The 24240-nt window shown below is 36.8% G+C and overlaps 1 protein-coding gene across 1 annotated transcript in view; it reads right to left on the reverse strand.

Annotated features, from left to right (window-relative positions):
* The window catches only part of TERB1 (telomere repeat binding bouquet formation protein 1), a 48005-nt gene extending 23789 nt beyond the window's left edge, over nt 1-24216 (reverse strand). Inside the window, exons 1-9 of the mRNA XM_089903185.1 lie at nt 12167-24216; nt 11849-11977; nt 10010-10141; nt 8805-8865; nt 8595-8710; nt 8369-8491; nt 3791-3943; nt 2236-2367; nt 600-725 (exon numbers count right to left, since the gene is read on the reverse strand). Coding sequence (XP_089759311.1) covers nt 600-725; nt 2236-2367; nt 3791-3943; nt 8369-8491; nt 8595-8710; nt 8805-8865; nt 10010-10141; nt 11849-11977; nt 12167-12275 — 1081 coding nt within the window. The 5' untranslated portion in view covers nt 12276-24216. The remainder of the gene's footprint in view (nt 1-599; nt 726-2235; nt 2368-3790; nt 3944-8368; nt 8492-8594; nt 8711-8804; nt 8866-10009; nt 10142-11848; nt 11978-12166) is intronic.
* Nucleotides 24217-24240: the final 24 nt, after the last annotated feature.

A 24240-nucleotide genomic window follows, 5' to 3' on the forward strand; every position in this document is an offset into this window, starting at 1 on the left:
TTTCACCTAATTAACTCTCTACATTCAGATCTCAGATGAAGAATCACTTCCTCCCAAAGCCTTTTCTGCTCCAAGTCTAGGTCACAGTCCCTGTTACAGGTTAAGATCTGTGCTCCATCCATTCTTAACCTGTACGTTAATTTATAATAACACATTCATTTTTGGGATTATTCAATTACTACCTATTTCTCTAGTTACACTAAGCTCTGTAAACACATAGACTATTGTTTCTTATCACTGTATCTCTAATGCGTAGCACAGTGCCTGGCAAATAAGAGACACTCAAACATTTTTTAAATAAATAAATTAAGGTACTTTATGTTATGATTTAATCATAAGTCACTTGTAGCCCTCAAATTTAAGTCCTACAGCTAAATCTGTCCACACTGCATTAAATAAGTGAATTATCTATACTGTTGTTCTCTTCCATATAAGTTTTTTACACGCTGTAGTACTCTAGTTGTCACGTCAAAATTATATAATCTGCTTTTCAAATGTAAGAAGAGCTTGGGAGCTAAAGGGGCTTGGTTCATCAAAGCAGATATAATTCTCTTGCATAAAGTTTGGTTGGTATTTTTTTAAAGTAATAGTAAACTTACTAATTTTTTTGCAGTTGTGAAGCACAAAAGTGGCAGCTTTGTTTAGTTCCTCGTTCTGAGATTCAGTTAAGACTTGTATCATGAGTGGAAGCCCATTGCTTTTAAAAAGGTCATACTGATTTTCCTCTGGAAAACACATCAAAGATTAAAGCAGAAGATAGTTACTTTATTTATTTATTTATTTATTTCTTGGCCGCACTGCGCAGCTTGCAGGATCTTAGTTCCCCGACCAGAGATTGAATCCCGGCCCCGGCAGTGGAAGTGCAGAGTCCTAGCCGCTGGACCACCAGGGAATTCCCAATAGTTATTTTATCTTAAACTATATGCATGAGGTCATAATTCTTCCTTGTGATAATTATGAACATAGTTCAAATTTTAAAATACAGAAAAACAAAGTTTAAAGGTATTTTCAATTTAGAAAATAATCTACTTATATAAGATACCTAAGTCTCATAAGTGATAATCTCTTAAACACAGTGATAAACACAGCCACAGAGCAGTGTCACACCTCATAAGAGTAAAGAAACTGCCCTCACTTGGTTTAAAAAAAGGTCTTGTTGTCAATTATACCTCAATAAAAAAATAAAAATTAAATTAAAAATTTTAAAGGTATAGTGAATCCTAAATTATACAGAGGTGAAGAGAAAGTATAGATAAATAAACGAATGGAGAGAATGGAAAATGAGGGAAGAGAGAGCAGAAGAAGCAAGAGAGAATAAAAAGAGGGAAGTGGAAAAGTGGGAGGAGGAGAGAGAGGAGATTGGAGGAAGAGAGAAAGGAGAGAGGAAAGTGAAAAGGGTTGGGGGACTTCCGTGGTGGCGCAGTGGTTAAGAATCCCCCTGCCAATGCATGGGACACGGGTTCAAGCCCTGGTCTGGGGAGATCACACATGCCACGGAGCAACTAAGCCCGTGCGCCACAACTACTGAAGCCCGCATGCCTAGAGCCTGTGCTCTCCAACAGAGAAGCCACCGCAACAGAGAAGCCACCACAACAAGAGAAGCTACTGCAATGAGAAGCCCATGCACCACAACGAAGAGTAGCCCCCTCTTGCTGCAACTAGAGAAACCCCACGTACAGTAATAAAGACCCAATGCAAAAATAAAATAAATAAATTTATTTTAAAAAAAAAGTGAAGAGGGTTGGAAAGGAGGAAAGTGGAAAGAGGAAGAATGGCAGGAAAGTGGAGAGAAGGAGAAAATGGGAAGAGAAAAAAGAGAGAGAGGAGAGAATGATAAGTAGACAAAGAAAGAACTTTCTAAGGTTTTCAACAAGGAAAAACAGGATCGTATCTGTGCAGCAGTGTGAAGAGTGGATTGAAAAATGGAGATAGAAGGAAGAGGACACAGGGAGGAATCTATTGTAATAACATTGGTGAAAGATGTTGAGGGGCTGAGGGCTTAAACGGGGAAAATAGCACTGGAATTGAGCAGAAGGGAATAAGGAGGGGTAAACAGAAGTAGAGCCACAGGTCTTAGGGACTGACTGAATGCCACGGCTGAAGAAGGATGAGGAGCAAAATGACTGGTTTGGGGATCAGGAGAAAGGCAATACTTTTAAGCTGGGTGGGTGGGGAGGAATAGTGTATTTCCACTCCACCGTTTTAACTAACACACAAAATAAATCCAATACTTACCACAATCCTCTGTACAATGACCAACAGTAAGTATGATACTAAATTTTTCTCCTGAATCCAGACTTTCATGAAGCAGTAATGCCAGAAGTTTTGAAACAATGTGGTACTTGGATAGTACTACCCCAAAAGTAGCTAAAAAAGGAAAAAAAGAACAAGTACAAACTTAAAACGTATAGCTATACATATAGTATTTTCCAGGTATTACATTATACTATTTTTCAGATCTTATCCTGGGAGAATGACATTATGTATCTACATAATATCTAAAATTCACATCTCATATAACATCTAATATATATGTATATATATGTGTGACTATAAACAAATTCATTGTAATAAAATGGTGGCTTATATAGCCCTCATTAATTCCTCTTTCCATACTAAAGACATTATACTAAAGCAAGCTTTTTGAAGAATGCTTTCTTCTAAGTTGTCCTGCATAATGTTGTGAATATGAAGTAATGATACCACCTTCCTAAAAGCTACTTACTCTCACATTACATTCCTCGTCTTATCTAGATTGACAGTAAAGCCCTTCCTATGAAATCGATTCCTGCCTGTCATTGAAATACACTATTAACTGGCCACGGTTCTACTGACGTTAATGATGCAGTGAAGCATACCTGAAGCTATACTGAGATGTGAAAAATTCAAGAAGTCCACCAATTTAAGCTACACTTCTCACAGTTTTGTTCTTCGTGTGTATGTGTGGTGTTTTTTTTTTCTTTTTTAACAGAGTTCAGAGTCTAACTACTGACAGCAACAAAAAGGTTGTGAATTCCTCAGCAGACTACATCTTAATAATTTTTGTATCTCTAGAGCTCACATAGAGCCCAGCACATAGCAGGCCCTAAATAACTGATTTTTAAAAAAATGATCTATTTTTTTCAGTTATTTGTGAATGTCGAGAGTTACAGAGATTTATAGACTATCATTCCTCAGTATCTGTACATGTGAGAAGCAGCCATGAGTTCAAGTGTGGTTCTGTTACTCACTGGTTACAGTAGGGTAAGTCTATCTCACGCTTATCAGATAGAGGCATACCTTAATTCTTTATCTCACTTTTTAAAATCTATAAATTGGGCTTTCCATTCCCTATGTCTCCAAAATGTCCCTTGATTTCTCATCTAAATTTTTCTTTTTATCACAAGTTGCCAACAGCACTTTATTTTTTCTTTTCAACATCCTGTTCTGCAGCTTCCTTGGCCCTTTTTGTCCAGATGCCAAACAGCCGGGCATTGGCACGGGCCATGTGGAGTAAACTTTTTCATTTAATGCAGCTTTTTAAGTGAAACAAGGGTTTAGGACTGACAGACTCTTATCTTGATTCTATCATCAAACCTGAAGTCAGAAGACCTAGATTTGAATTCTTAGGGAAGTCATAACCTCCATGAGAAAATAAGGAGTTGGACTAGATAATTTCTAAGTTTCTCTCCCACTTATGAGAAATTGGAAGTCCAATCCATGTTAGCGTTCAATCTATCATTTTAACATTCACCATGCTGAATTGAAGCAAAATGCAATTGCAGAAAAATTACTAAGTGTTTTCACTCACGATTATCAGCAATACATGCATCCACTGTCTTTGTCACCACCACTGCAAGCTTAGCACTGGAAAGAGTCTTGTGTGAATCAGATTCCAACTGCACAAGAACTTGAGACAATATATCCAGTCCACCCACAGATATAAAGTATTTCTGCACGTATGCTTAAGGAATAAAGTAGCAGAACTATTATACTTCAAACAAGTATATGGTTTCATTAAATTAATTTGCACTAAATATAACATTAACTTGACTTTTTAAAATACTTACTAAAAATCCCAAAATGAAAAAATGAAAAATCCAATCTTTACCTGTGCATATACATAATCACAAGATTGATTTTATTTACTTACATAAGAAACTCACTTTGACATAGTACAACTACATGTATAGTACAGTACTTCTTTCTTGTATGTTAGATATCTTGTTTCATTTAGCAAGAACTGGTATATTTTGCAAGAATGACATTATTAAATTCAAGTCCTTCAAGAGCTATAAAGAATAGATTCATTCATTTAGCTTGGTATTACAATTAGCAGGCTGACTACTTTCTGAATTCCAACATAACTCATTCCTCAAATCTGAATCAACAAAGGGCAGAGAAAATTAACTGTTCCAAAAAAACCACATATTTCATGCATCTTATTTAAGCCTAATTCTTTTACTTCTTGGAGCATAAAAGTATAACATATGGTTGAGAGTCATAACAACTATTCCAAGCAAAGACTGGATGACAGATACATTTTTAAAAAGCATTTAGTCTTTTGTTCCCCTGTAGGAAATGATTCTGATGGCAAAGTACCCCACAGGTCTGTGAATTCAACAGCCCCTGTCCCAGCAATGGGCATATAACAAATGGATATATGGGCTAGTGATTATAATTCTGTCACAAACCTTCTTCCCAGTCTACTCTAGTACCACAAATTGAGCCAGGATGATTTAAACACAAAAATTACTTTTTGTATTGTTCAATAAAACACAAAAATCTTAATCTAAAAAAATCATGTTCAAAAATTTCTACATCAGAACAGAACTGTTAGGAAATGTTATTTAAGGATAAGCAAACATTTTCAATATTATGGAGACTCCAAAATAGGCTTCTTTACTACAAAGTATTTTCATTAAAAAAATCTTTAAAAAAGGAAGTATCTTAAAATTCTTAGATGAAATTGGGCACTATGTTACCACAAAAATTTTCATTTATAGTCTATGTAATGAAAATTCAGGCTTATAAGCAGAAGAACATCCTAGTCTACACCTGTACACTGAATATTTCAAATTACCTCTAATCTATTTCATGTCAGTTTGCTGAGAGTAATAAGGTCCTATAAGTAGGACACAGCAGTATTACTCATCTAAGTTGGTACTTAAAGAAAGAGGAAATGTCAAAGCATCATGGAAATAGATTTCAATTTTTGAAATTATAGAGATACGTTCCTTTGCATGTGAAACATGACTATTTGCTTTAAACATCTGAATATAGATACACACCAGCAACGTGTGAGAAGGTTCTAGTTGTTCCACATCCTCATCACTATTATCACTAGCCTTTCTACTTTTAACCATGCTAGTTGGTGTATAGGGCTATCTCCTTGGGGTTTTCCTGGGTACAAGTTCTTTATCAGATGTACATTTCACAAATATTTTCTCCCACTCTATGGCTTGCCTTTTCACCTTAACAGGATCTTTTGAAGAGTAAAAGATTTTAATTTCAGTGCAGTCCAATTTATAATCTTTTCTTTAGTGGCTCATGCTTTTTGTGTCCTAAGAAATCTGTCTACTCCCAAATTATAAAGATTTGCTCCTATGTTTTTGTCTAGATGTTTTATAGTTTTAGTTCTTACATTAAGGTGTAGGGATCATTTCAAGTTAATTTGTGTATACTGTGTAAGGTAAGGGTTGAGCTTCATATTTCACAGATAGATAAGTACTTTTTCCAGCATCATTTGTTTCTACCTTTTCCAACACAGAGTTACTGTGGCACCTTTATAGAAAATCAACATTCGTAGAAAATCAATCATATATATATGTCTATTTCTAGGTTCTCTACTTTTTCCATTGATCTATGTCTACACTTACACCAATGCTACACTCTTGATTACTGTATAGTAAGTATTGAAATCAGGTAATATAAACCCTACAATTTTGTCCTTTTTCAAAATAATTTTGACTATCCTAGCCCCTTTGCATTTCCATGTAAATTTTAGAATCAGCTTGTCAATTTCTGCAGAAAAGCCCGTTGAGATTTTGATGGGGAGTGCCAAGAATCTAGAGGTGAATTTGAGAAGTGACAGTATAACAATATTGAATCTTACAATCCATGAATATGATATCTCTCCCATTAATTTAAAGTTTTATCTCAGCAATGTTTTATAGTTTTCAGCATATAGATATAGCAGATGAAATCATTAAATGTACCCCTAAGTATTTTGTTTTTTTTATATTATTGTAAATGGCAGTTACTTTAAGTTCCCAAGTGTTGCTAGTATTTCTGTATATGACCTTGTATCCTGCAACCTTGCTAAAATCACTTATTAGCTCTGTAGCTTTTTGTAGATTCTTTCTTTGGATAATCATGTCATCTATGAATAAATACCATATTTTCTTCTTCCTTTTCAATCTCTATGCCTTTTATTTCATTTTCGTGCCTTACTGCACTGACTTGGATGTCCAGTCAAATTATGAGAGTGGCTATCCTTGTCTTTTTTACAATCTTAGGGGGAAAGCATTAAGTCTTTCACCATTTAAGTATGTTAGCTGTAGTACTTTGTAGAAGCCCTTCATCACATTGAGGAACTTCCCTTCTATTCCTGGCTTACCAAAATCTTCTGTCATGAATGTATGTTGAATTATGTGAAAAGCTTTTCCTGCATCTTTGGAGATCATATAGTTTTTCTTTTCTAGTCTATGTATATGGTGAATTTCCTAATGTTAAACCAATCTTGCATGCCTAAAGTGAATGCCACTTGGTCAGAATATATTATCCTTTCTATATATTGCCGGATTGATTTGTTAATATTTTGTTATGGATGTTTGCATCTATGATCATAAAGGATATTGGCCTACAGTTTTCTTGTAATGTCTTTTTCAAGATTTAGTGTGGAAATAATGCTGCCCTTAAAAGTTTGTTGGGAAGTGTTTCTTCTACTTGTATTTCCTAGAATAATTTATGTAGAATTTTTTTTCCTTAAATGTTTGGTAGAATGCACCAGTGAAGTCTTTTTTCTTTTCTTTTATTTATTTTTGGCTGCGTTTGGTCTTCGTTGCTGCGTGCAGGCTTTCTCTAGTTGTGACGAGTTGGGGCTACTCTTCGTTGCAGTGCACGGGCTTCTCACTGTGGTGGCTTCTCTTGTTGTGGAGCACAAGTTCTAGGCACGTGGGCTTCAGTAGTTGTGGCATACGGGCTCATAGTTGTGGTTGCAGGCTTATAGTTGTGGCTCGTGGGCTCTAGAGCACAGGCTTCAGCAGTTGTGGCGCATGGGCTTTGTTGCTCTGAAGCATGTGGGATCCTCCCGGACCAGGCCTCAAACCCATGTCCCCTGCATTGGTAGGCGGATTCTTAACCACTGTGCCACCAGGGAAGCCCCAGTGAAGCCTTTATGACCTGGAATTTCCTGTGTTAAGGTTTTAAACTACAAATTCAATTTCACTATTAGATATAGGAATATTCAGGTTATCTATTTCTTCTTGAGTGAGCTTTTGTAGTTTGTGTCTTTCAAAGAATTTGTCCAGTTCATTTAAGTTATCAAATTTAACGGCATAAGGTTGTTTCTACTATTCCTTTGTTATCCTATTAATATCTGTTAAGATATAGAGATGTCATCTCTCATCTCTTCTAATTTGGGCCTTCTATTTCGTGGTTAGTCTGGGTAAAGGATCCATTTTAGTGATCTTTTCAAAGAACTAGCTTTTGGTTTAATTGATTACTCTGTTCTATTTCATTGATTGCTAATCTTCTCTTTGTTATTTCCTTTGTTATGCTTACTTTGAGTTTAACTTGCTCTGATTTCTAGTTCCTTAGGTGGAAACTAATATAATTGATTTGAGACCTTCCTTCTTCCCTATGCAAGCCTTATTGCTATAAATTTCCATCTAAACACTGATTTTGCAGCATCCCACTGTTTAATTTTGTGTTTTCATTACCATTAAGTTAAAAACATTTCTAATTTCCTTTATGATTTGTGATTCATAGGTTTGTATTTTTATTTTGATGTGGGTTTTTTTAGTACTGTGTTGCTTAATTTCTAGATATTAGGGACTTTTCTAGATGTTTTACTTTTATTAATTTCTAATTTAATTCTATGTGGTCAGAGAACACTCTCTGTGGGTTTTTACAGTTTTGCTGTGTAGGTGTTCTGTTTTGTGAGGATATATGGGAAGACTCAAAACTATGCTGCCACCACCATCTTCCCATAGCTTCTTAACAATATCTATTTTTAAGATTTTCTATGTATAAGATTTTAACTTATACAATAGTATAAATGGTTCCAAAATGACACAACTTACTGGAATTCATTAATTCAAGAGGCTTTTGTTATGCTTTAAAATATGTTTCTTAAAGTATAACCTAGAGAATAATGAATACTTACTGTTATTTGCAAGAGTGAGTCCAATAAATGAGCAAATAGGGCGAATTATCTCAGGTTTCGTGCAATTTATTAGCCAGTCATTAGCATGTGGAAAAAGTGAAGAGCAAAGCATTTGATTTTCATCTGAAAGGAGAAAAAGGCAATCATATTTTAATATACTTGGAAAATATCAGTTTTTTATTTGTTTTTATCTTTATTTTTATATGTAAATATTTGAGAAAATTACCATTTTGAGGATTGTTGACACAGACACACAGAGTACTACACACTGAAGACCACAACTGATAACTCTGGAAAACATTTTCATCTGACAAATTCAACTCATATTTTGAAAGAACTGTCCTATTAGGTTAAATAGAAAAGGAAGTAATTAATACAAATGTGTTAAGGTCTTAAGAAATCAATAATTAATAACAAGAGATGTATATTTACTTACCTGAACAACTGTGATAGAACTGAAATACAACCTGTTTCTCTCACAAGCGTCTGTCCAGTCCCTTAAAAAAACAGCCATATATTACACGAATATGACTTCTGTTTAGAAAATAATTTTGTAGAAATGGAGAACAACATTTAAGTAGTATTTTTTTAAGTAGTTTTTTTGTTTGTTTGTTTGTTTTTTGCGGTACGCGGGCCTCTCACTGTTGTGGCCTCTCCCATTGCCGAGCAACAGGCTCCGGATGCGCAGGCCCAGCGGCCATGGCTCAAGGGCCCAGCCGCTCCGCGGCATGTGGGATCTTCCCGGACCGGGGCACGAACCCGTGTCCCCTGCATTGGCAGGCGGACTCTCAACCACTGCACCACCAGGGAAGCCCAGTAGTATTTTTAATAAATAACTTTCAGTCACTTTAAAGTATTATAAAGTACAATACACAATTACAGTAGGTAAAAATCTGTAATCAAGATTATTACGGAAAATACATTACTTAGGTTTAGAGAATGATAGTAATCAAATTTCCTCTAAAAATTGCAAAACACTTATTTTGCATGGTTCTGTGTTACAATACCAAAATATGCTCCAAAATAGAAAAAAAATTAATTCAAAACATAAAAATAGAAAAAATAAAATCTAGAAGCATTTAAAATGCATATAAAATTTCTAACAATTTGAAGATTTAAATAAGCAATGTTAAAAAAATAACCTTAGCCTGGGCAATAGGTATACAGGAACACTCTATACACTACCCTTGCAACTTTTCTGTAAATCTAAGATTGTTCCAAAATAAAAACTAAAACAACAATAACAAAAACAAAGTAAAACTTTCTCCAAGAGCTACATGAAATTTAACACCATTGCTGACTGATAAAATGACCTTAAATACAATGATAATTAAATGGCCAATTCAGTGGAAAATCAACCAAACTAATTCATTAAACGCTTCCCTTTTGCTTTTAAAGCTGTTTCTTTTCAATGTTAATTAAATAATGCAAATCACTTTAGTATTTTTTAAAATACTAAATTAATAAATATCAAACAATTAAATGCACCCTATTAATTCTCTTTTCTTTAAAGCCGTAGTTCTCAGAAGTTAGTTAAATTAAAAAAGGTACTGACATAAAGACTAGAATAAAAGGACTAATAATGACTGTTCCAATTTATTATTTTAAAAATATTTCCATAACATAAGAGAATGTACTTACTATTATTTGAAACTAGAACCAAAATAACATAGACAGACATTCTTTTCAAATTTGTGTTTGAATCATTGTTAGATAAGAACCAAGTTAAGTCTTCAAACAATTCTGAAGTGCACAAAGTCTGCTGACAGTAAACTGAAATATGAAAATATAATTTTAATTTCTATGTATTAGCACAGACAAGTTTTAAAATATGCTGAACAAAATATAAAATTGCCATATGGACAATTCTCAACCAATTCTCATTTCACTGACATTTATTAGTCATAAAACAAATTCTGACAAACTTATGTGCTTACTCAATTAACAGACCAAAGAAGCAATATTTTAATCAGAAGTAGTTGATCTAGGTTCTAAAATATGTCTTGCAATCTCACAGAATTTCCAATAAAAGCCTAACTGAACAAAAATTTAAAATAAAACATGACCAAAAAATTGATGATAAGTAACAAAACATAGCCAAAGAAAAATTTAAGAAAATTCAGAAACCTGCTTTAGAAAAGAAGGACAAATGATACTTGTGGTATTTTTAAAGACTTTTCTAGATATAAAAATATCTTTCCCAAAGACAAAAATGATACCTACACGACAGGAGAGGCTTTTTGGTGATAATCATGCAATAAGCAGAATTTTTAAAAAATAATTTGAACACATATATCCAGTGTCTAGAACAGCTTTTAGACACTTTCAAAGGCAAAGGCAATGTCTTATTTATCCCCAATGCCTAGCACACAGCTTGGTTCTCAACAAGTGGTGAAGAAATATTTAACGGTTGAAAATATAAGAATATAAAGTTATTTGACAAACTGATAGTTTAGATTTAACCTCATTTCAGGTATGCTACAGAAACATGTTTTTGTTGGCCATACAGAAAGCATATTTATCCACATATAAGATGGCTGTAAGTTATCTTCATATTCTGATTCAAGTACCTGGATATATAGATAATGAACAGAATAGAAAAACTAGAAATAGACTCATTAAGTGATAATGGTAGCATCTCAAATCAACGTGAAAAAGATCTACTTTTAATAAGAAGTGTTGGGATAGCTGGATTGCCATATTAAAAAAAAGATAAAACTGGAACCTTCATCACATCATATCCCAGGAAAATTCAAAAAGAATAAAACATGTATAACTAAAAAATAAAATCATACAAGTACCAAAAGAAAACATGGGTGGATTCCCCTGTAATCTGGGAGTATGGAAAATTTTCTTATGATTCAAAATCCAAAAGCAAAAAAGAGAAAGAATGATGAATTTTATTTTTATAAAAATAAAAAACATTCATATGGCAAAAAAAAAAGCATAGTAAAAGACAAAGTAAAAAAAATGTTTCCAACTAATGGCAAGAAAAATTGTGAAAGATTTTGAAATGGATGATAACAATTACTGAATGTCCTGTCTAGCACACCCTTCTAGATTATTTGTCTTTTACTGTCTTTGGGCTATTTTATAACTCTGTAAATTGTAGAAAACTGATATTAATGCAAGTTACTCTTGTCCACAGAAATGCAAAACATTTCGACCGGTAGAACATAATTGAGTTTTAACCTGCAGACACTGACCAGTTATGTGCCTATTCCTAAATTTCAGCTTTCCCAAATGCCTATAGTATTGTTTTTTGCCATTACTTTTGAAACAGTTGTAACATTTTACTCGTTCCCTCATTAGTTAATAAGATAAATAAAATCTTTGGTATGCATTAATTTAAATAAAATACCTGTAAAAAACTATCCAGACATGTAAAAAAGGAATTGAACTCTAAAATTATTTTTTAGTAGTTTGTTAAAGTATAACACAATGATTAAAGGATAGTGAAATAAAGTTTTCTTATTTTACCATTTTGTTCTGCAACAGCTCCTAGTGTATATAATGCTGCTTCTTTTACCATACTATGTTCACTTGACTTTGCAAGATCTTTTACAAACATCAAACCACCAATTTCCCGAAAATAAAGACCTGCATTACCTGTAGAGTGTGCAGACAAAACAAAGAAGAATATTTATTATAATTATTATTTTAAGGACAATAAATCACATGAACCCAGTAACATAATATGTAAAATAACTGAGTAGAAGAGAAAGAACTATGCATATTTCATATATCACAATACTAAACAACTAGAATCACAAATAAAAATTCACTATCATGTCTTACTGTTTTGTTGGCAAATTGAATGAATAGTGACCAGAGCTTCCTTTTGCGAAAAAGCATTGTCCATTTGATACTTCAGACACTCCAATAATAAGTTCAGGTCAGTCTTCATTCCTAAAGAACAAAAATTTCATTATTTTAAACCAAACATTTCCTTTCAAAAATTAACCATTTAAATTTCACACTCTAAATACATATCTTTGTATCTGCTTTTTAAATAATATGTATTACTTTTTAAAATCTAATAAGCAGGGGCTTCCCTGGTGGCGCAGTGGTTGAGAATCTGCCTGCCATTGCAGGGGACACGGGTTCGAGCCCTGGTCTGGGAAGATCCCACATGCCGCGGAGCAACTACGCCCGTGAGACACAACTACTGAGCCTGCGCGTATGGAGCTTGTGCTCCGCAACGAGAGGCCGCGACAGTGAGAGGCCCGTGCGCTGCAATGAAGAGTGGCCCACGCTCACTGAAACTAGAGAAAGCCCACACACAGAAACGAAGACCCAACACAGCCAAAAACAAATAAATAAATAAAATTAAAAAAAATCTAATAAGCAATAAAGATATGTAAAAGAAAGATGTTCCTTAGATAGTATAACTTGAACTTCTTATAATTATTTGATTTTCCCTTTGCATGAAATATATGAAAAGAAAATCCAAATATTATTCTCTTTAATTAAAGCCACATTGGTTTAAATATCTGCTATTTAGAATGAACTGAATGAAAATGAAAATACACTATATTAGGGGCTTCCCTGGTGAACAGGAAGGAATCCGCCTGCCAATGCAGGGGACACGGGTTCGATCCCTGGCTCAGGAAGATCCCACATGCCACGAAGCAACGAAGCCCGTGCACCACAACTACTGAGCCTGCTCTCCAGAGCCCGCGAGCCACAACTCCTGAAGCCTGGGCACCTAGAGCCCATGCTCTGCCACAAGAGAAGCCACCACAATGAGAAGCCCACGCACCGCAATGAAAAGTAGCCCCGACTCGCCACAACTAGAGAAAGCCCGCGCACAGCAACAAAGACCCAACACAGCCAAAAATAAATACAATAAATACATTTTTTAAATACCTTTAAAATAAAAGTAGTGTTTTCTGAAGTGAAGATAAGCCACAAATGGAGAAAATACTTGTAAAGCACATATCTGATAAAAACATATCCAGAAAACATATAGACCTTTCAAAACTCAACGAGAGCAAACCACCCAATAAAACAATGAGCAAAAGATTTGAACAGACAAAAAAGATACACAGATAGCAAATAAGCACATGAAAAGCTGCTCAACATCATTAATCATTAGGAAAATGCAAATTAAAACCGTAAGGAGACATTATTACATGCCCACTAAAATGACTAAAATTTAAAAGACTGACCACAACATATTTTGACAAGGATACAAAGGAACTATAACTCTCATATACTGCTGGTGGACACATAAAATAGTACAACCACTTTGAAAGTTTAGCAGTTTCATAAATTGTTAAACATATACCTAAAATTTGATGCAGTCATTCTACTCCTAAGTACTTACTCAAAATAAAAGGAGATATATGTACATACAAAGACTTGTACACAAATGTTCATGGTGACATTATATGTAATAACCAAAAATTGTAAACAACTGAAATGTCCATCAGCAGATGAATGGATAAAGAAGTTGTGGTATAACCATACAATGGAATACTATTTAGTGATAAAAAGGAATTAACTATTCATACATACAACCACACGGATAAATCTCAAAATACTTATGCTGAGTGAAATAAACTACACACAAAAAAGAGTATACGATAGTATACTGTACAATTCCACATACTGAAAAAACACAAACTAGTCTACAGTAACAGAAGGCACATCAGTGGTTGCTTGGGGAAAGGAGGTCCAGGAAGGCACAGAAGGGAGGTATTACAAAGGGACACGAGGCTATGCTCACTATACTGATTGTGCTGATGTTTACACAATGCTGGGTATATACACATGTTAAAATTTATCAAAATACAAAGTTTAAATATTTATTTACGGGCTTCCCTGGTGGCGCAGTGGTTGGGAGTCCGCCTGCCGATGCGGGGGATGTGGGTTCGTGCCCCGGTCCAGGAGGATCCCGCGTGCCGCGGAGCGCCTGGGCCCGTGGGCCGTGGCCGCTGGGCCTGAGCGTCCGGAGCCTGTGCTCCGCAGCGGGAGAGGCTGCAGCGGTGAGAGGCCCACGTACCGCAAAAAAAAACAAAAAAAAACATATTTATTTACAACTAAAAGGAAACAATAGACAATCATTTTCCTATAAAATTCTTTACAATAGCCTTTAAACAATTTCTTGTCTTGGTTTTAAGGATTTAAATAAAATTGTACATAGACTTTGACATAATGCTTGAATTAATATTTAAAGTTTTCAAAGATATAGAATGAAAGGAGGAAAAAAATATAGAGAAGCACACTAAAAAAAAACAACTAAGATCTATTGTGAATCAATTAGTCTTCCTCTTGACAGAAATTCAACTGGCAATTTGGTTCAATGAAATAATTCATGACTCAGTTTGTTAGTAAAATATCATAGTACAAAGGTTATCACTGAGTTGTCTTGGAGTAACAGCAAACTTTTATTGATCATGTTATACATTAATAGAAACCATAAGAAGGTTAGTGTGACTGTACAGATATCAATAAGCCATTCATCATCAATAACAAGCCAAAGAGGATTTTTGATGGGGCATGGTGATTTTCAATTCTAGGCACAGAAACTTTTTATGTACTTTTCTTAATTCCTTCTGTACTTCTTTTTCATACTTTAATATTTCCTATCATAATCCCTCCCTTCCCAGACAAAGCACCTACTGATAACTACAACTGGGTTTTTATCTTCTCCAGGCTATGCAAGCTAGCTCCTTCAGTAATTCCTGAAGAAAATAAACAAGCAAACAAAAACTGAAGTGTTTACAATACCAAAACCACAAGCAATAAAAGCAAATTCAATAAATTGGACTTAAAACTGAAAATTTCTGAGCTTCAAAAGGTATCATTAAGAATGTAAAAAGACAACTCACAGACTGAAAGAAAATATCTGCAAATCAGATATATCCAATAAGGGGCTTGTGTTCAGAATACATAAGGAACTCCTAAAACTCAACAGTAAAAGACAACCCAATTAAAAAGCATGCAAAGGATTTAAATAGACATTTCTCCAAAGAACATATACAAATGGTCAATAAGTATATGAAAAGATGCTCAATATCATTAGTTCTTAGGGAAGTACAAACTAAAGCCACAATTAGATACCACTTCACAACCACTAGGATGGCTATAATCAAAAATAGTCTAACATTCTGACCAAAGATTTGGAGAAATTGGAACCCTTATACATTGCTGTGGGAATGTAAAATGGTACAGCTGCTTTGGTAAACAGTCTAGCAGTTCCTCAAAAGGTTAAACATAAATTTACCATAGATTCAGCAATTCCACTCCTGGGTATATACCCAAAAGAAATGAAAACATATGTATACCCCAAAACTTATACATGGATATTCATAGCAGCGCTATTCATAATAGCCAAACAGTGGAGACCCAAATGTCCATCAACTCTTGAATGGATAAATAAAATATGATATATCCATTCAATGGAATCATTCCACAAAAAAGAGGAATGAAGATACTGAGACAACACGGATGATCCTTGAAATCATTATGCTAAGTGAAAGAAGCTAGTCAAAAAGGCCCACATATTATATGATTCCATTTATATAAAATGTCCTGAATAGGCAAATTTAGAGACATAGAACAGATTAGTGGTTGTCTAGGGTTAACAGGGGTGTGTGTGGGGGGGGTGACTGCTAAAGGGTACAGGTTTCTTTGAGGGTGATGAAAATGTTCTAAAATTGATTGTGGTGATGGTTGTACAACACTGTGAATATATGGAAACAAGTGAACTATATATTTTAAATGAGTAAATTACGTGGTATGTCAATTACATCTTAATAAATTTGTAGGTATACATATATATATATTTTTTAATTACTGGTATGCTCTGCAGTTGACCTAATGACTGCAGTGGCCCCAATCACACTTTTTTTGGGTGATTGATATGGATGCTGGGAAAGACACAGTCTCTCTCCTTTGCAAGTCACAAACTGTATGTAAATTTGGCTATTCACTTCCAAGGCCAAATCTGGACTCTTGTCATTCATTAGTCAGAACAGCTCTACCACTGATATTTTCAATTCCATTATTTCATTTTCTGAATATTACTCCTAATTCTTTCAACTGGCTTACTTCCTTATTCTTATATTTACTCCTTGACCCCTATGATCTCTACTTCCTTTACTCATGTTCTCAGAGACTTGGTTTCATTTCCTTCCCTCTTCATCCCAGATCCCATGATTCATCACCTCAACCATTATCTTGCTAGGATTCCTTGGACCCCTTCTCCTTCTACCAGACATGTTTTATAATCCTAATTGTGACTCAAAACAGTTTCTTTTCTCTGCTCTTTCAGCTCAAATTTAGGCATTGCTAAAAGGAAAAAAAAATTAAGCAGTTACGCCATTGCAAATATTTGGTATGCATTCCAGGTTACACCCCCCAACTCTACTCAGCAACCCCATCCATGGTCAGCTCCATCTCCAATTCCCTTCTGTTGTTTCTCCCATTTTCCTCAATGGCTACTCCAAATCTTCAGCTCTCTTCAAACCTCATCTCTTTCTCTTCCACTTCATGTTTTAATTTCAGGCCTCCCAGAAGTAGACCATGAAACAAAAATTTGAGTGCAAGTACTTTTTTGAAAAGATGAAACAGAAAGGGAAGGTAGACACAAGCAACCCCACCAGGAAACTCTGGGAGCTAGGGTAGAGCCATGTGTCTCAGAGTCATCACAGTCAAAGTGTGAAGAGTATTTATCTATCAGCTCCCGTCAGTTGTTTAGGGCTGATTCCAGAGAATATGCCATTAATTATTTGTCATCTCTGTCTCGGCCTTGCTCTCTGGGCAAAGCAGGTTATAAATGCTATAATAAACTCTCGGTCAAAAAGACACAGATGTTAGGCCTTCACAGAATTCCCAGAACACTTTCCACAACACAGAATTCCTACAAAAATATCTGCAGCCACACCCATTCTTACCTCTTCCTCTACAATATCACACCAGGATCCAGCTCCCATCCTGTTCATGGTTAACACATTCACCTGTGTTTTGGGATCCTGCAATGACTACAACTACAGTTGGCCCATGAACAACACGGGGATTAAGGGCACCGACCCTCCACTCAGTTGAAAACCCACATATAATTTGTAATCCGCCCTCCATATTTGTGGTTCCACATCCTCATATTCAACCAATCTCAGATCATGTAGTACTATCAAAAAAAAATCTGAATGTAAGTGGACCCACACAGTTCAAACCCATGTTGTTCAAGGTTCAACTGTACTATAGTTTTTTTCTTGCCCAGAATGATTTCCCTCTTCCTTCTCGTGGTTCCTTCGGAGAACATTTCCTCACAACTCTGAGTTTCCCAGTTGTATGAACTGATACGTTTCCTTTTTTTCCTTGAACTAGTTTGAGTTGTATTTCTCTCGCATACAACTCAAAAGGCACTATTACAGGCCTATGACCTTCATTAAAATATATTCATTTAACAAATCTTTATTGAATGTCTACTATGCATCCACTCTGTATCAGATAGGGATTCTGATTCCAAGGAACTCACAATCTGGTGATAGAGACAGAAGAGGATGTAAGTAATTCCCATAGTGTGATAAATGATCTGAGAGGAGCATCTCCAGCAATTATCCCATCTTTCCAGTTTCTTCAATTTCTCCCTCTCCATAATCCCCACTCCCTCTTCACATATTCTCTTATCTCTATACCTCTTATAAGACTCCTTAACATTACATCCTCCCTCTAGTTAATGCCATATATCTTCAGACAAGCTTTTAAGAAGAGTAAGCTATTCATACTGTCTCCAGACTATTTCCCACCCAGACCTCAATATACTGCAATCTGGCTGAAATCTATTAAATTTACTATTAATAAAACAAAAGACCTCCTAAATGAAAAATCCAGTGGATACTTCAGTCTTCATCTGTGATACTTAACACTGAGGCTCTTGGGTAATCTTTCTCAAAGCATTCTCCTAAGGCTGATTTCCAAAATACCACACTCCTGACCTTTCTGAAATGTTTTTCTCGGTCTTTTTTTGAGGGTCCTCTTCCTCAGCCAAACCCTGATGTGATGGGGTCCATTAGGGAATACTATTCCCCATCCTTTTCTATTTTAATATTTCCTCTCTGGTTAACCTCCTTTATGCCCATGAATTAAATTTCCATTTTTCTGAGGACAGCTCTGAAATTTGATGGTGGTCCTCTCAGGTTTCCACTGTTCTTATATATACCTCCATTAAATCAGCTATCATATGGTATTCTAATTATCAACATGCCATCTCCCATTAGAATGTCAGTTTCCTGAAGTCAGTGTGACAGGCACAGAGTATATGCTTAATAAATATTCATGTAAATTGCTGAATAATTCTTTCATTTCCTGAAGCCTGTCAGATAATCTGCAGTATATCCCACAAATACACTATAAAACAAATTTCAGATATATGATCCATAAATTTCTCACCTTGTATTTTCTTTGTGTCCTCACTTTCCATGCTTGTCTGCATTCTTTTACCTTATGTTTCATCTATAAGATAAAGGTATTTTCTCAATTTAAATCAATTTTGAGAATTCCAGAATTATATATGCAAAGGGGTAGGAAAACAATAGTTTTCTCAAACCAGAAGAGCAAAGATTGAATCTGAAACTTATTAGGTGTGTGGTATTAGGTATGCTTAAGTTCTCTAAGGCTCAGTTTCCTCATCTGTAAAATATAAATTTCCAACTTCATAGAGTTGTTACAAGAATTAAATTTGAAAACATACATAAATGCACCTCGCACTCAAGTACTACAGGCATTCAACACATTTTATTAAACAAACACAGGAATGATTGGTTGACTGAATCTAGTTGCTCCACTTCTGGTTCTCCTTCCTTATTTTCTTTTCTGTAAATTTTTATCCCATGATTTCAGATTGGGCACTCCTCCATGAACCAGAGGTTTAAAACACAAATATGCACACACTCTTTAGATGTGCATTTCTCTTCACAAGCTTAGCTTAATACTAAAATTTTTTCTAACAACTCATGGCTATTTTCAAGCTTAAACCTCTGTTTATATTCATTAGATGAATTTTAAAAATAACTGGCAACCCTAATACGGCCTCTCACATTCTTTAAAATGCTAAACTGATTTTTTAGAAAAATACATCAGAGTCCAATTAATTTCTTAGAGCTATAATTCAGGACTCACAGAACTCTAAAATTCTTATTTACTAAAGCACTGGGTGGTTAAAGAGAGATCGTTAATTATCCTTTCTTTCATTTTAACTCTCAAACTGAAAATTCCCAAACAAAAAATTTAATGATAAATATGAGAATCTTTTATAAAGTAATATACAAATATTTACTAGTTTTGTCATTTTTTTAACCTAAATATTCCATTTAAAAAGGAATGGGTAAGTACATCATAGTATATCCACAGGACAGGATATTGTTACAAGAATATTGACATTTACTTGAAATGTTTGACAGTATGGAAAAATGCTTATGTTACAATGTAATCAAGGGCTTCCCTGGTGGCGCAGCGGTTGGGAGTCCGCCTGCTGATGCGGGGGACGCGGGTTCGTGCCCCGGTCCGGGAGGATCCCACATTACGCGAAGCGGGTAGGTCCGTGAGCCATGGCCGCTGAGCCTGCGCGTCCGGAGCCTGTGCTCCGCAACGGGAGAGGCCACAACAGTGAGAGGCCTGTGTACCACCAAAAAAAAAAAAAACAAAAAAACAAAAACAAAAAAACAATGTAATCGAAAGAGCAAGACTCAAAATTTTATCTACAGTATGACCCCAATTATGTAGAGGCAAACATAAAATAAAACTAGATGGAAAAGAGCAACATATTAACACTTGTTGTCTTTAGCTGGTGGTGTTTTATTTCACTGTTTTTCATTTTTCACAAGTTTTATAATAGAAGCTTCTAATGTTCAGCAAGCCCAATGATAGACCAGGCTCTATAAACCCCTATAAACCTTATAAATACTATCTTTTTAGTCTTTACACTAACCCTACAAGGGAGCTATAAGGATAAAGATAGATGAGGAGAAAGTAAACAATTTGCTCAAGTTCAAACAGCTAGTAAGTGCCAGAGCTAGAATGGGAACCAAGAAAATCTGAGGCAAGGGCTACACTCTTATCTTGTTATACTGCCTCCTACATATAATTTGGAGACATATTATAAACAGACATACTATATGTCTGTTTCATTTATACTATATATAAATGAAAATTTACAGGAAAATTTACATCCTTTTTTAAAGGTTGCATTATCTTTGAGCAAATGGGTTAGGATTTGGAAAAAGACTAGATTAAAAAACAGCCTGTTAAAAAAAAAAGACGTATCACACATGGAGGTTTTTGCTTTGTGATGGAGTTTAATTTTAATTAGTCAATCTATTCTGCTTTTTAATATAATTTTCATATTTAAAGAGGGATATGTTTTAAATTGAAGCTGACAACACAAACTACCTTCTGTTCCCCTTTGTCTGTCTTTCTTATACTGTTTTCTAATAAATGGTTACTTTGCACAGTAAAATAAGATAAAGTTTGCCAAATATCTAGTAGCATTAATACAAGTCATCTATTTACCTGCTACATGCTTAAAAACATCCACAGCAAAGGACAAGTTATGACTTCTAAGGGAGGGATAACTATAAAATTATATTTAAAAGTATAAAATATAGTATAATCCCAAGAACAAAATCATCTGCTCAATAAAACATATTATTAAGTATTTTCAGTAACTTAGTGAATAGATGCAGACTGCCATGAACAAGATTTCAGAATTATTTACTGTATTCTCACAGGGGGAAAAAGGGATTTTTTTTCCAGGTAACAGGAAGAAACTATCCTACTTACAGTTTGCGCTCAATCAATTCCCCAAAACACTACTGTTAAATTCAAATTTAAGCAAGAAAATGAGCTGAACATTTCCTCTTCTACGTGGCCTAGAAAATGTTAACATGAAAAGCTTTTTGAAATCTAAATAGCACCCTCAAAATATCTGAAAGATAAATGACATCTTTCTGTGCATAAGGCTGGCAGGGCTGAAAATCCCACCATATCTGCCACCACTAAGTTGTTGACAGTGGATCCCCAGCTTGGGCTCATACCAAGTGGAAACTTTCCCCTAAAGTAGGAGAGGCAAGGGAGAAACGGCCAAGATGCAAGTAATGTAACGTAAACTTTCTGTTACAATAGTTTAGATTGAGAGAAAACAGTCGATCAGGTCCAGAAACAGGCTGAGGGTACCAGGAGCCATTTCACTACAACATCAACACTCCCGGCCTCAGGAGACTGGAGCAGCCGTTCCGCATTCATCCTCATCACCTCATCCCAGTTTCCACAGGTAACCGACAGACATCTTTCCCGGGAGAGAAGACTAACTCCACCCTGTTTCGTCCATTTGCGCTCATTAACACCACGACCTGGCTCACCTAAAGAGCTGGAGGAAGTCCTTTTGAAGAGCACAGGTGGTCCCTCGGGCCCTTCCCTCTTAGACCAGGGTTCTCCAACTCCTGCAGGGACGTGGCCACACGTTAGCGACCCGAGACTGGCTCCACCACGGGCGATTCACCGGCAGGGCATCGGGTGGGTCTGAATGTCCGCCCCGTTAACGTGCCCTCCCCCTCAGGTGATGCGGAACACAGGTTCCCACCCCCCGATCTGAGAAACAACTGTCCCAGCAGCGCCCACCCCCTTCATACATCAGAGCCACCTAGGGAGGCGCCCGAGAATTCTGAAGTACAATCGGCCAGGCTCTAGCCGCCTAAGTGGTACGTGACAATTCTCTTTTTCCCTGTGCGGGCCTCAGCCCGGGGCAACCGCCTCCTCAGAAAGGCCTCATCCCGCCTCATCGCCCCATCCCCTCATGTGGGTCGGTTAAGAAGGTTAGAGCGGGGCGTTCTGCATCCCAGACCTTCCACAGGAGGCGACGGGCGGGTTCCGAGGCGGGGCTGAGGCAGGACCCAAACGCGCAGGGAGTGGAGGCCGTGGCCTTTACCCTTAAGCCGCAGCGCCCTGGGATTCGCCCTTTCTCCCTCGCCGCCCGCCTAGCACGACGCCCGACCTGGTTTCCCGCCGAGAATACCCGGCGCACTTCGGTGGGGCGGGACTTCCGGCCGCACCGCCCCCACGCCGAGTCTCTCGCCGGCCACTGCTCACCCACATTCCAAAGGGCAGCGGATAGCAAGTGTGCGCCTGTTTAAGTAGTGGAAAGTCGCAATATGAAGGGGAAATCCTCTAATCTCACTGCTCCCTGTGTAAAGGGCTTTCTTTGCTCAGAGGGGCGTTCGCCCGAAGGAGTTAGGAGAACGGGCTCTGGGGTCGCTGAGGCCGGCGTCGTGGCCTCGGGCAGGTGTGCGCAGGCGTGGGGAGGAGGCCGTCTGAACCCCAAGCACTGCCATCATTAATCTTTTACAACCTTCCCTCCTCTTTGTATCCTGTTCTTGTTTTCTGATAAAACTATACATCTGAAATATTTGTCTTTTTAAAGTTGTATTAAAAATAATTTTTTTAAATTTATTTTTATTTTTGGCCGTGTGCGGGCTCTCTCTAGTTGTGGCTACTCTTCGTTGCGGTGCGTGGGCTTCTCACTGCAGTGGCTTCTCTTGTTGCAGAGTGCGGGTTCTAGGCGCATAGGCTTCAGAAGTTGTGGCACATGGGCTTAGTAGTTGTGGCTTGCGGGCTCTAGAGCACAGGCTCAGTAGCTTGTGGCACACGGGCTTAGTTGCTCTGCAGCATGTGGGATCTTCCTGGACCAGGGCTCGAACCCGTGTCCCCTTCATTGGCAGGTGGATTCTTAACCACTGTGCCACCAGGGAAGCCCCTTTTATTTTTTTAACATCTTTATTGGAGTATAATTGCTTTACATTGTTGTTAGTTGCTGCTGTAAAAGTGAATCAGCTATATGTATACACATATCCCCATATCCCCTCCCTCTTGCATCTCCCTCCCACCCTCCCTATCCTATCCCTTTAGGTGCACACAAAGCACCAGCTGATCTCCCTGTGCTATGCAGCTGCTTCCCACTAGCTATCTATTTTAAATTTGGTATTGTATATATGTCTATGACACTCTCACTTCCTCCCAGCTTACCCTTCCCCCTCCCCGTGTCCTCAAGTCCATTCTCTACATCTGCATCTTTATTCCTGTCCTGCCCCTAGGTTCTTCAGAACCTTTTTTTTTTTTTAAGGTTCCGTATTTACGTGTTAGCATACAGTATTTGTTTCTCTTTCTGACTTACTTTACTCTGTATGACAGTCTCTAGGTCTATCCACCTCACTACAAACAACAATTTCATTTCTTTTTATGGCTGAGTAATATTCCATTTTATATATGTGCCACATCTTCTTTATCCATTCATCTGTTGATAGACACTTTGGTTGCTTCCATGTCCTGGGGGGAAGCCCCTTTTAAATTGTATTTTAACAAACAGTGACGGTATTAAGATGTCCACAGCTAAAATCTGCACGTGCCTTAAATTCATTAAGATTATAAGAAAAAATATTTTAAGCTATTTCTAATGTAACACAAGACCTTTTTTTAAAATTTTAAAATTTATTTTTGGCTGCATTGGGTCTTCATTGCTGTCTGTGGGCTTTTCTCTGGTTGTGGTGAGCAGGGGCTACTCTTCGTTGCGGTGTGCGGGCTGTGCGGGCTTCTCATTGCGGTGGCTTCTCTTGTTGCGGAGCACAGGCTCTAGGCGCGTGGGCTTCAGTAGTTGTGGCACACAGGCTCAGTAGTTGTCGCTCACAAGCTCTAGAGTGCAGGCTCAGTAGTTGTGGCGCACGGGCTTAGTTGCTCCACGGCATGTGGGATCTTCCTGGACCAGGGATCGAACCCATGTCCACTGCACCACCAGGGAAGTCCATACAAGACATTTCTATGTTAAGTAACTTTGAAATAGCAAGCCAGAAATAATGAGCTCAGTTAGAAATGGA

This window comes from Delphinapterus leucas, chromosome 20 (assembly GCF_059928025.1).
Source record: "Delphinapterus leucas isolate spDelLeu-1000000601 "Yukka" chromosome 20, BTC_Dleu_Yukka2, whole genome shotgun sequence".
Lineage (NCBI taxonomy): Eukaryota > Metazoa > Chordata > Mammalia > Artiodactyla > Monodontidae > Delphinapterus > Delphinapterus leucas.